We start from the raw sequence: 14261 nt of genomic DNA on the forward strand, positions 1-14261 counted from the left end.
CCGTTTTCGGCTTTTGAGCCTAACATGTATAATCCAAAATTAAAATATAATTGATTATTTTGTAGAATCAAATTATCTCAAAATTGTTGCTTTTACTTTAATCCAGAACATAAAATCTTAATAGAATTTGCTGATAAAATATTTTTTGCTAATAATTACGTTTATAATAGAGCATAAAAAAATTTATAAAATTTAATAATTGCAAAATTATAATCGATTTTTCAGAAATTCAAAATTCAAAATTCAAAATTCAAAATGGCGGCTTCAAAATGGCGCCCAAAAAATTTTTTAAGTTAACGAATCTGTCTGAAAATGCCTTAAAATGCCTACTCGGGGGTTTTCGAGGTCGCTGATTCTAAATCCGTAGTCAAAAATGAAAAATTTAAAATGGCAGCTTTAAAAAAGCGACAAAAAAAATTTTTAAGTTAACGAATTTGTTAACTTTTTAATTTTTTTGATCGATATTTTGAAGCCGCCATTTTGAATTTTGACTTTTCGACCACGAATTTTCAATCAGTGACCTCAAAAACATAAAATATGACAATATCATGATTTAAAAAAAAAATTCGAACACTTATGGCACAAAAACTTTATTTTCACTTGACTGTGAAGGGGTTAAAGTTGTCAACCTGAAAAAAATTGTATGTTCTCGAAATGGAATTATCTTCAAAACTCTGTTGAAATCGTATGTTTTTCAACTGTCTTTTGAAAATGAATGTTTTGTAGCACACTCGCGAAATAGTATGTTTTTCAGTGCGTATTTGAAACAGAATGGCAAAGCTGAAATAGTATGGTTTATCACCCAAGCGACGAATTATAGACAAAAAATTCTTTCTATTAAGACGAATGAAGTTTATTTTATAAATGTTAAATTGTATTAAAAATGATTTAAAAATTAAATATATTTATCGTTAATGCTGATCGTAAAGAGGAAGCAAAATGATCATGTAATGAACATCTGGATTTACAACTTATTTATATAAGTGATTTCGAAAGTTCAATTTCTGAACTTTCTGATAATAAAAAAATATATTTTTCTAATAATTTAATTTAAATAGAAAATTGAGATTTAGGAGGTTATTATGCATAACCCTTTCAGTCCCATAATTAGGGCAATTAAAAAATATCTACAATAGGTATAGTACCTATGGTTTTTTGGGTCGCTGATTACGAATCTGGAATCAGATTTTCAACTTTTTTTAAATTAAAATGGCGGAGTCAATATGGCGGACGATAAAGTAAAAATTAATCAAATTTACTTGAAAGTTGTCACTCGGGGGTTTTTGGGGTCTGGAGTCAGTTTTTCAAAATTCAAAATGGCGGATCCAATATGGCAAACAAAATTTAAAAATTCAACAAATTTGCTTGAAAATTGTCTCTTGGGGGTTTTGGGGTCGCTGATTACGAATCTGAAGTCAGTTTTTCAAAAATCAAAATGGCGGATCCAATATGGCGGACGATAGATTAAAACAAGTTGTAAATCCAGATTTTCATTACATGAACATTTTGCTTCCTCTTTACGATCAGCAAAAAAAATTTGCTTCCTCGTGGAGGAAGCATTAACGATAAATATATTTTACTTTTAAATAAACCGACAGATTAGCTCAGTCGGATAGATGCCTCGCTTGGCGGTCGTTAAAGGACCAAGGGTAAGTACCCTTGGTTCGCGCCCATTTGACTTGGTATTTTTCCGGCACGTGAGACAATCTGAGCGGGAGGTTTGACGTCGAGAAATAATGATGTGCACCGTCGATTATTGTCCGGTACACACCATTCGACTGTCGATAAACCGGTTGTACTCAGGAGAGGTTTCCTATAGTTTCCCTCTCCACTGGCGAGAAAACCCATTAGACGGGTGGTCCAGGCAAATGCGAGTACTCCTAATTTTCAAGTCGCTCTGTAAGCGCAAAAATTTAGTATTAAGTGTAATGTATAGGAAATGATTGTAAGAAATTTGTAAAGGGACACTTGTATAGCCAAGATATGTAGGCTGAAGACAGGTGTATAAACAAATAAATAAAATAAATTTTTAAATCATTTTTAATACAATTAAACATTTATAAAATAAAGTTCATTCGTCTTAATAGAAAGAAAAAAATTTTCATATACAGTAATATAAATCTAAATAAACAAAAAAATTTTTAGTGAAAAAGTGACTTTTTCAACTTTAATTGTAATTAATTCTATAATTTTCAATAGAAGATATACTTTATATACATCAATCGATCCGTCTTGGTGCAAATAATAAGATTTTAGAAATAAATGAGTAAGATTTTCTTATACAGCAACATAATTTTGCGGAAAGAACTCATTTTTTGATAAAAATGCGAATTTTTCAGCATTAATTGTGATTAACTCTATAAATTCTCATACAATTTATACTTTGTATATACTAATCGATTCGTCTTGATGCAAAGAATAAGATTTTATTATATATTATATTTATTATATTTATTATATATTATATATTAACTTCAAGAATTTTTTAAAGTCTATCAATCCATTTCGAGATATTTTTATGATAAATATACCTGGTAAATTTTAGCCAAATTCGTTAAAATCTCTTCGAGTTATCGTGTTCACAAAAATCGGGATCCAGACACACACACACACATACATCGGGACAATTGTTCAGGGTCTTATATAACATAGTCCTATTGTAATGATTGGGTTTTTATTTGCTGGGAATTCGCTCGCCGGATGGAGTCCGGGTTCCCTTAAATATTAACCCTTTAACGACGAGATGTGCTACTTTTCAACATGAAATTCAATCTCTTACAATTAGTAGAAAAAAGCCATAAAAGTTTTTAAAAGTCCATACCCTACTATTTTTGGGGTCGCTCTTTCGAATGGTGTGGTCAAAATTTTCAAAAAATGATATTTTACCCTTCTTTTTTCAAAAATACTAAAAAAAGTCAAGTTTTTTTAATGTAATTTTTTTCAAAAGAATTTTTTTCTGTGTCTTAACGCTTTTCAAATAGAACAAAAAGTATCAAAAACGTGTTCCCGATAGTTGTACTTGAAAAATATTTATTTCTTAATTTTATTTTTTTCGATTTTGAATTTAAAATGGCGCTTGAAGGACAAAAATTTTTTCTTATTTTACGTAAGATGACAAACTTTTTCAAAATTGCTCAAATCTGATTGAAATTTGTTACTCAGGGGTTTTCGTGGTCGCTGATTACGAATTTGAAGTCTGATTTCAAAAATTCAAAATGGCGGATCCAATATGGCGGATGACTTTTTAAAAAATTGATCGGATTCGCTTGAAACTCGTTACTCGGGGGTTATCGGGGTCGCTGGTTACGAATCTGATGTCAGTTTTTCAAAATTCAAAATGGCGGATCTAATATGGCGGACGAAATACAAAAATTGTTCAGATTTGCTTGAATCTTGTTACTCGGGGGTTTTTGGGGTAGCTGATTACGAATTTGATATCAGATTTTCAAAATTCAAAATGGCGGATCCAATATGACAGATGACTTTTTTAAGACTTAATCGGATTCGCTTGAAATTTGTTACTCTGCGGTTTTTGGGTTCGATAATGACGAATCTGACGTTAGATTAAAAAAATTCAATATGCCGGATCCAGAATGGCGGACGAATTTTTCAAAATATCTCAAACCTGATTGAAACACGTTACTCGTGGGTTTTTGGAGTTGCTGGTTGCGAATCCGATGTTAGTTTTTCAAAATTCAAAATGGTGGAATCGATAAGGCAGACGAGGTGTAAAAAATATCCTTACCAATTCTTATAGCTATTTTATACCAAGCATTTTGAATTTTTAAAAACGAACATCGGATTCGCAATCAGTGGACCCGAAAACCCTAGAGTAACAAAATTCAAGTGAATCCGACTAATTTTTTAATTTCGTCTGCCATATTCGTTCCGCCATTTTGAATTTTGAAAAACTAACATCGATTTTCTCGTACCATAGATCACTTTTAAATTTTCCTGTCACATATTGTGAAATATAGATAAGTTGATACTGGTAGAGTCAGAGCAAAAAGAGTATAATAATTCCGCCATTTTGAATTTTTGGAATGTGACTTCATATTCGTAATCAGCCACCCTAAAAATACCACACTAACAAATTTCAAGCAAACCTGAGTAAATTAAAAAAATTAGTCTTTCATTATACTTTGGCCACTTTGAATTTGTTGAATCTAACGTCAGATTCGTCATAAGTGACGCGAAAAACCGCAGAGTAACAAATTTCAAGCGAATCCAATCAATTTTTAAAAAAGTCATCTGTCGTATTGGATCCGCCATTTTGAATTTTGAAAATCTGATATCAAATTCGTAATCAGCTACCCCAAAAACCCCCGAGTAACAAGATTCAAGCAAATCTGAAAAATTTTTGTATTTCGTCCGCCATATTAGATCCGCCATTTTGAATTTTGAAAAACTGACATCAGATTCGTAATCAGCGACCCCGATAACCCCCGAGTAACGAGTTTCAAGCGAATCCGATCAATTTTTTAAAAAGTCATCCGCCATATTGGATCCGCCATTTTGAATTTTTGAAATCAGACTTCAAATTCGTAATCAGCGACCACGAAAACCCCTGAGTAACAAATTTCAATCAGATTTGAGCAATTTTGAAAAAGTTTGTCATCTTACGTAAAATAAGAAAAAATTTTTGTCCTTCAAGCGCCATTTTAAATTCAAAATCGAAAAAAATAAAATTTAGAAATGAATATTTTTCAAGTACAACTATCGGGAACACGTTTTTGATACTTTTTGTTCTATTTGAAAAGCGTTATGACACAGAAAAAAATTCTTTTGAAAAAAATTACACCCAAGTTCTCTCGCCTGAAAATAAAATAAAATAAAAGAAACCATTGCTTAGCTAAGCTCAAGATATTGAATTTCCCTACGCGGAACTAATCTAGAATTCGCCTTATTGCCCAACGTGACAAACGCGACTAGTACGTGCACTCTGAGGGAGTGGCCTGACTGGTAACCGAGTGACCAACTCCAATGTCGGTACGCTGCCGACATTCTTGCTTGACGCGCAGGGGTTGCGAAAGGAAACTCAACGGACGACCTCTTATCCAGGGTGCTCCCTGAGGGAAGAAATCGTCTCCGTCGCTTAGCCTCAGGTGTAATATGAGCTCCTATATACACCTGGGGGGCAGAGTTTCAGGTTGCAGGTGTCACCCTCTACCACGAGGTCCTCTCGTGAGAGCTCCCGCAGGGAGGTCCAAGTAGTAGAGTGCATTGGTCTCCGCATCTTCTCGTGAGAGAAAAGTTACATTCTCGCAGCTACAATTTATGAAAATTCTGGAGTCCGGAAGAGATGAGGTCGAACTTACTCCTTTTGTTCGACCTTCTGTCCGTTTCCCGGAGGATGGCAAGGGCAATCCTTAGTTAAAATTCCCTCTTCTCCACAATATGAACAGAACTTCTTAGGTCTGTTTCTGCAAAATGGACGACGATGACCTTTCACCCCACATCTCCAGCAATGAGTCTTGGGGTTATAAGGTTCCTGAACCTCAGCAACCTCTACAGCTGACTTCTTCGCTCCCTGCTCTTCCTTGTTGATTGCATTAAGAGTTTCCGAGATTTCCTCAGCTCGTTGAATCAACGTGCTTACACTATCAATCTCTTCTCTCCTAATGTGCAGACGGAACACCGGTTGCATATTCCAATAAATCATGTCGAGTTCTCTAAACAAATTGTAGGCTCCATGTCTCCTCATTAAAGTCCTAATGCAATTTACAAAACTCCTGATATTTTCACCCTTAGCTTGATGTTTGTTGGCTATCTGCAACTCCAAGTTCCTTAATTCCCCCGGTGATAAATAATACCGCCTTAGAGACAGAGTCAATTGTTCAAGAGAAGTAATTGACCTGATTTCGTTACGGTACCACAAGAGGGCATCCCCTCTTAATAATTCAGGGAATCCTCGCAGTAATTGAAGATCGGTGAAACCATATGCCGCCTGAAGTTCCTCCACACGTTCCAAGAATGCATAAGGATCCTTTCCATCAAAGCAACAATTCCATTTTCTCATGCTCTCTAATACGTAGGTGTCACTGACAATAGGCAAAAGCGTAGAATTTGCCCTTGGAGCAGTAATAGGAGCATGTGTAGTCTGGTTGATTTGTTGGGTAAGTCCAGCTGAGGCACTACCTGAAGGTACTCCTGGTCCTAGTGCTGGTTGGAAATTATCCTCTTGAACCTCCTCTTCAAGTGCTAACAGGTCTCTTGATTTATCTAATTCCTCCTTATAATCCTCAGGATCCTCAGTAAGATTCAACAACTCAGGTTGGGATTTTATGTAAGATACTAAACGTTGACGAAGCTGAGCTACTGTACCAATATGATCGATATGATACTTCTTCAGTTCTTCAACTAACTGAACCTTTGGTAAGTCGTAGATCCATTTAACTCCCATGATGCCTGATAATAACTGTTAATAGGTCTTACTCGTAAGCTGGTATGAATGCTTATGATGCTGAAGGGTTGACTTCCGTTAATATATACTAGTGTCTCCCCTCCACATCACCCAAAGCCAGGTGGGGGTATTAAAAGCTTTGACTTGATTAGTTGAAAAACTAGGAGTGGTGGTAATTCACGAGAAAATTTAAGGTCTTAATCTGAGATCGGAATCTCAAAAAAAAAAAAATTTTTCTTATAGGTTAATAAGAAAATGAGTTTAGAAAACTTTATATTTTCACACAGCAATCTCTGGTAAGTATGCCGCGTTCTCCACATCTTGAGCAAAATTTAATAGCATTGTTTTTACAGGACTGACGACGATGCCCTGAGCGACCGCAGCGCCAACAATCTTGCTTTGAATCATACGGCCTTCCTGAATTCATTACTACGCGACGAGATTCTTCGCTTCTTAATAACGGGTATCTACTCCAGAAAAGGTGTTCTTTATAGCGCCACTGAGTCTCATCGTCTAATTTCAAAAACGCTACTTTTTCCTCACGCAGTTTATTCTCCAAAATCATTTCCGGAAAAACCTCCAAAAATTGCCGATCCGAAATATTTCTCTCCCTTTTCGCTATCATAACTCTCTGCATGAGTTCCCACAAACTCACAGATGGAAAAGAATATCCAATTTTCTCAAAAATCCAAAAAACTCGGTTGTTTGAGAAGGGCATGATGAAATCTTCTTTCTTGATTCACAGGTGATTTATTCGATGAGTGGTACTGATCGATTAGAAAGAAATTTATTGGGACGCGGTCTTATATAATAAACCGCTTTACCCCTACTCTTTACCCCTTCCCTTTTTATTTCTTCTCCCACCATTTCCGATGGCAGCGACACGAGTTCTCCACCAAACCACAGCAAAATTTGTTAAACTAGCAATAATAATAAAAATTATACTTTCTTTCAATTCTTTTTTCTTTCATAATTTTTTTTTTCCTTTTTGAAACTAGTCCCTGTTCGGGCGCCATGTAATGATTGGGTTTTTATTTGCTGGGAATTCGCTCGCCGGATGGAGTCCGGGTTCCCTTAAATATTAATTAAATAAATAATTAACCATAGTTAATGGCGTGAAGCGCCATCTAAGAATTGATTTGCTGTAATTTCGAGGAGAGGTGTAGTCAATAATGAGACAATTAATTAAACCTTCGTAAGATAAATATATTGTAACAAAATAAAGAATAAAAGGTTTAAAACAAAATTAACAAAGTAAAATGAAATAAGAATAAAATAAATGAAAAATAACAAAATAGTAACGTAGCCTAATATAAAGAATATAAAACAAAAGAACTAAAATATAAAATAATAATCGTTGTAAAAGAATAACAATAATAAGAAAATAATAATAACAAATGTCTCGCCTCGTGTCGCTTTACCCCGAAGTGACTTCCCCCTGACTTGCAGGTTTTACACCCAAGTTCTCTCGCCTGAAAATAAAATAAAAGAAACCATTGCTTAGCTAAGCTCAAGATATTGAATTTCCCTACGCGGAACTAATCTAGAATTCGCCCCATTGCCCAACGTGACAAACGCGACTAGTACGTGCACTCTGAGGGAGTGGCCTGACTGGTAACCGAGTGACCAACTCCAATGTCGGTACACTGCCGACATTCTTGCTTGACGCGCAGGGGTTGCGAAAGGAAACTCAACGGACGACCTCTTATCCAGGGTGCTCCCTGAGGGAAGAAATCGTCTCCGTCGCTTAGCCTCAGGTGTAATATGAGCTCCTATATACACCTGGGGGTCAGAGTTTCAGGTTGCAGGTGTCACCCTCTACCACGAGGTCCTCTCGTGAGAGCTCCCGCAGGGAGGTCCAAGTAGTAGAGTGCATTGGTCTCCGCATCTTCTCGTGAGAGCTCCCGCAGGGAAGTCGCAGAGACCAGGTCGAGAGAATGAAGGTGTTCACCTTAGCATGGGTGCTCCCATAACCAGGTGTACTTAACCTTTCTCATCGATAGCTTCACCAAGAGCCCCTTGAGTGAAGGTATCGATGTATTAGGAGGAGTGAGTTCGAAGCTCCTTGCCCGAAGTGCTCCTCGAGGCGTCGAGCCGCGAACTGAAAATTGAGAATCGTGCAACGAGAGATATAGAAAGACAAAACAAAATTAATAAAAGTATTAAAAAATTTTAAAAAAACATTTAAAACACTAAAAAACAAAAAAAAATTAAAAAAGAGATGAAACTCTGCTATTGCCTTTTTAAGCCCGTATTAAAAAAGAGGAGGGTGTTCCCAAATTCGTAACTTTTTATGTCCGCCATATGGATTTATGGATTCACTATTTTGAATTTTTAAAAACTGATTTCAGGTTCGTAATCAGCGACCCTAAAAACCCCCGAGTAACAAGTTTTAATCGAATTCAACACTTTTTGAAAATTTTATTCATCCTATGTTAAATTTTGAAAAAAAATTTATTTTCAGGCGCCATTTTGAATTAAAAAAAAACAAAAAATCTTAAAACGCGAAGCATGTTTTCAAACAAGAATTATCGGAAACACGTTTTGAATACCTTAGGTGACCTGTAAAAATCAATATTACAACTATAATTACATTCGAAAAAAATGACTTTCCAAAATTTTGTATTTATTAAGTATTTTTGAAAGAAATAATAGAAAAATGTCACTTTTTAGAAATTTTGACAATGCTATTTGAAAGATCGACCCCAGAAACATATGGATATGTGAATGCAGAATTTTTAATAATTTTTGCTTCCTCATGAGGAATCTTTGCATTCGTGACGATTTTTAATTTTTCAAAAGAAGGTTACATGGATTTATTTTCATCTAGAACATATATGTATATTCAATTCTGAGCAAATGTCCGGATGTATTTGTGTGTGTATGTCACAAAAAATTGGGTACAAATTATCTCAGACAAATTTTGATGGATTGTCCTGAAATTTTGCAGGTTTATTGCAGTCATTAATACCTTAAATCTTACACAAGGATTTTCGAAAATATCTAAAAAAAAAATTTTATACAACTTTTTTAAAATTCAGAAAATTTTTTTTTTGCATTTTTTGAAATAATTTTTTTATTTGTTAATATTTTCATTAATTATTCTCAAAATTACATTCTTGACAAGGAAATGAATCGATTGATGTATACAAAGTATATATTTTATCAAAATTTATAAAATTAATAAATATTTTTCTTTTTCACTAAAAATTCAATTTTTGTATTTTTTTTATAATTTATTTAATATTAATATTATAATTCACGAATTTCTATTTATATATTGAGGAAACTAAATGGTCATAAAATGAACAACTTGTTTTCTTCTAATATTAAGAGCTTGAAATAGAAGCTAAATATCAGCACATTTGGTCGTTAAAGGGTTAACCATGAATTTATTTCTCTTTCCAAAACAAAATGCATAAGAATGTATTACTTTACCTAATTTGCATAACTACTCATTTCTTATTAAGGACTAAATTTAAATGCTGCAAACAAAAATGTTCCAGACAGAATTTTACCAAAATTAATATATTCAGCAAAAAACTACTATGAGATGATTGTCCGTTTAGGACACTTTACGACATTAAAAAGTCGTCAGAAATCATTTTCAATAAATAAATTTACCCTCTATAGTTAGCTATCTAAAAGGTTTATTTTTTGCATTAGGGAAAAAATAGTTTATTAAGCAACAAGGGGACAAGGCAGCTATTTGTTTACGGTGATTTTTGTGACACGAGTGGAGTTCGAGAGATCCCCGAGACCGAAACGAGTGTCACAAAAATCATCGTAGACAAATTAGTATAAACTTTTTCCCTACGGTATGCCATCTATATATTTTTAAATGCTTTTGAAAAAAAGATGGATAAAATTGGAAGTATAAAAATAAAACTTACCTCTGGATTTTTGGCCATTTGCTCGAGATGATCGTCGGTGGAATACCAGCCCATGAAAATAGGAATGAAACTGATAAGTGCTGGCAATAGCCATGTCATTCCAAGCATGAAAACAGCTGTTCTATGCGTCATTATGACACCGTATTCCAGTGGACTGACAATTGCAATATAACGATCGACACTGATGCAGCAGAGATGAAGAATTGATGCTGTTGAAAAATAGACATCCAAAGAACACCAGATATCGCACATAAATCTTCCAAATAGCCATCTACCACCCGAGAGCTCAACTGAAGCATTGAAGGTCATTGCGCAAACAGCCACCAAAAGATCAGCAGCCGCAAGACTCACCACATAACAATTTGTCAAAACTTTTAGCCGTCGATGACGTTGCACACTTGCAATAACTAGCGCATTACCCAGTATTGCTGCCGTTATAATGCTTCCCATTATAATACCCTTCACAACAATAACGAATAAATTCACATTCTCGGGTAGGTTGTCGACCGTTGGATTTTCAGGTGGCACTGATGTTACGTTATTCGGTGCACCAGATGTATTTTCATTTCCTGGCGTTGGTAGAGAGTCTAATCGAATCGGTAAAGTCGTTGTCACCACTGCCATGACATTCAACATTTTCCGATTTTATCCAGGATTTTTTGGAAGTTGTGAGCTTTTTGTAATCATGTCATTAAAATCTTTTAATTTGCCTGTCGTCGACTTTCTTTTCATAATCAATCGAATAACTATTTGTGAACCAGATAAAAAATTTGGATTTTCTCCTTCCGAAATTTGACTATTTTTAATCGTGACATTGTGATAATAAAATTTTCTCTTGACCACTTTGAAAGAAAGTGCAATTAATGAAAAGGTCTTATTAAATGTTCCATAATCCGTGTTCTAGAACAAATAAGAAAATAGGTTTCTTAAAAATGTTATACTTCAGATTTTATTAGCTAAATTATTTTTTTAAGCAGAATTAAAAATAAATTTTGAAATTATAGTTTGATTTTATTTATCTATTCGAAATTCTGACTTCACTTTATCAACATTACTTAAGAAACGGGACGCATGATTATTCCCCAAATGTCATTTTTCCGAAATGTCATTTTACCGAACTGCACTTTTGCGAATAGTCATTTTTGCGAAAAGCCTTTTTTGCGAAATGTCATTTTTACGAATAGTCATTTTTGCGAAAAGCTATTTTTGCGAAAAGTAATTTTTGCGAAAAATCATTTTTACGAATTTTCATTTTTGCGAATTGTCATTTTTGCGAATCGACATTTTACGAATTGTCACTTTTGCGAATTGACATTTTTACGAATTGTCACTTTTGCGAATCGACATTTTTACGAAATGTCATTTTTGCGAAAAGTAATTTTTACGAATTGTCGTTTTTGCTAATTGTCATTTTTGCGAAAAGCTATTTTTGCGAATTGTCATTTTTGCGAAATTTCATTTTTGAGAAATGTCATTTATGCGAATTGTCACTTTTGCGAATCGCCATTTTTACGAATTGTCACTTTTCCGAAAAGTCTTTTTTGCGAATTGTTATTTTTGCGAAAAATACAATAGTAAACTTGTAGGTATATATAGATTCACTATTGTATTTTTCGCAAAAATGACAATTTGCAAAAAAGACTTTTCGGAAAAGTGACAATTCGTAAAAATGGCGATTCGCAAAAGTGACAATTCGTAAAAATGGCGATTCGTAAAAATGTCAATTCGCAAAAGTGACAATTCGTAAAAATGTCGATTCGCAAAAATGACTATTCGTAAAAATGGCTTTTCGCAAAAATGCCATTTCGTAAAAATGTCGATTCGCAAAAGTGACAATTCGTAAAAATGGCGATTCGTAAAAATGTCAATTCGCAAAAGTGACAATTCGTAAAAATGTCGATTCGCAAAAATGACAATTCGCAAAAATGAAAATTCGTAAAAATGATTTTTCGCAAAAATTACTATTCGCAAAAATGGCTTTACGCAAAAATGACTATTCGTAAAAATGGATTTTCGCAAAAATGACTATTCGCAAAAATGCAGTTTGGTAAAATGACATTTCGTAAAAATGACATTTGGGGAATAATCATGCGTCCCTTAAGAAACATTAAGTAAGAAAACTAAAATTAAACCCATTAACCCAGATAACACGTAAGCTTGAGGCAAGCTTTCCTTGCAATGTTGTCAAGCTTACAGCGCAAGATTTCCGCAAGCTTGTGTGAGATAGCAAAATGTTTACTGTATTGCAAGCTTTCCATGAAAGATTGTTGTAATCTTTCTGTGATAGGTTCCTGCAATCTTGCCATGAAATATTGCTACTAGATTGTAAGAAAAGATTGCTCCAAGCTTACTACGCAAGGTTTGTGCAAGCTTGCCATGAAACATTTCTACATGCTTATAATAAATGTTGCTGCAAGTGTGTTGCAAGGTTGTTAGAAGCTTGAATAATTTTTTTAAAAATGAGTTTCAAATTAATAAAAAAAATGTTTCTATTTTTTTAATTTTCTTTCTGACGTTCACTTAACATTGATAAGAAATTTTTGGAAATATATTCGAAGGTGCTGGGAATTAAACCCGAGTTCGACGGACGCTAACAAAGACTCTAACCGATAAGCTAAAACAACCAACTAACAAACAAACAAAATCTTGCCTTTAACTTGTAAATCATTTTATTATTATTATTATTATTATTATTTTGATTTTAAATTCCTTGTATTTTGACGTTGTGTTTATTTTGACATTAAATTCCTTCTATACCTAAATATGGAAGAAGCTCTAATAAATTTAGGAACTAAATTAATAAATAATGGTTACTTATATCAACGCTCAAGAGTTGCCAAAGGTAAAGCGTACTGGGATTGTATTCGACTTCGCAAAGGAGAGTGCAAATCTCGTGCAATAACTGTAGATTGTCTACCAGGGGAAAATGTCGTTATTCTGAAGGTTTCAGCGCATTCATTACATGTGCCAGACAGAGAGTTATGTGAAGCAGAATTTGCAAAAATGAGGTTAATAAATTTATTTATTTTTATTAATATTTGTTATGTTTAATTACTTTTATATTCAAATATTTATTTATTTTTATTTATTTGTTTTATTTATTAGTATTTATTTTATTTATTAATTACTTTTATATTCAAATATTTATTTATTTTTATTTATTTATTTTTATTTATTTGTACTTCAGATTGAAGAGAAAAGCGGAAGAAAATCCGGAGCAACCGCCGGCACAAATATTGCGAGTAGAATTACCAAAATTGCCAGCAGGAGTTCTTAGTCACCTTCCAGAACGGGAAAATTTGAAAAAAGCCATGAGGCGACAGCGGCAAAGAAATCTTCCACCAAATCCTAGATCATTACCTGATTTGCACGATATTCCTGAACGGTATAAAAATACATTGGTTGGTGAAACATTCCTCATTTACGACTCGCTTGAATTTGATGAAAACAACGAATCAAGAATTCTGGTCTTTAGCACTAGGAGAAATTTAGAGCTTTTATCAAGAAGTTCGATTTGGTATTTGGATGGTACATTTAAAGTCGCACCGAATATTTTCACCCAAATTTTCACGATTCTTGGATTAATCAAACAAAATGTTATTAATGCGGACGAAGATGTCCGATTGAACCAAGTTGCGTTACCTTTAGTTTACGCCCTACTGTCATCAAAGGAATCACATCAATATACCGCCGTACTTAATGCTGTTCAATCTATGGCTGAGCATTATCGCATAGAAAATTGTCATCCCCAAAAATTTGTAACAGATTTTGAAAAAGCCATACACATTTCTTGTACTGAAATTTACCCTGAAGCCGAAATCTCGTGTTGTTTTTTTCACTTAGGACAATCTATATATCGTCGTGTACAAGCCGAAGGCTTACAAGAATCGTATAACAATCCACAAAATCGAGACATAAACATTTATACGCACATGATGCTGTCCCTGGCATTTGTCCCTCAGGAT

The 14261-nt window shown here is 34.0% G+C and overlaps 1 protein-coding gene across 4 annotated transcripts in view; it reads right to left on the minus strand.

The window, feature by feature from the left end:
• The window catches only part of LOC122505843 (5-hydroxytryptamine receptor 2A-like), an 837584-nt gene that overhangs the window by 630708 nt on the left and 192615 nt on the right, over positions 1-14261 (minus strand). For all 4 annotated transcript variants that reach the window (XM_043617694.1, XM_043617695.1, XM_043617696.1 and 1 more), the window contains exon 2: positions 10297-11196. In XM_043617694.1, coding sequence (XP_043473629.1) covers positions 10297-10932 — 636 coding nt within the window. In that variant the 5' untranslated portion in view covers positions 10933-11196. The remainder of the gene's footprint in view (positions 1-10296; positions 11197-14261) is intronic.

This window comes from Leptopilina heterotoma, unplaced genomic scaffold, assembly GCF_015476425.1.
Source record: "Leptopilina heterotoma isolate Lh14 unplaced genomic scaffold, ASM1547642v1 Lhet_377, whole genome shotgun sequence".
Classification (NCBI taxonomy): Eukaryota; Metazoa; Arthropoda; class Insecta; order Hymenoptera; family Figitidae; genus Leptopilina; species Leptopilina heterotoma.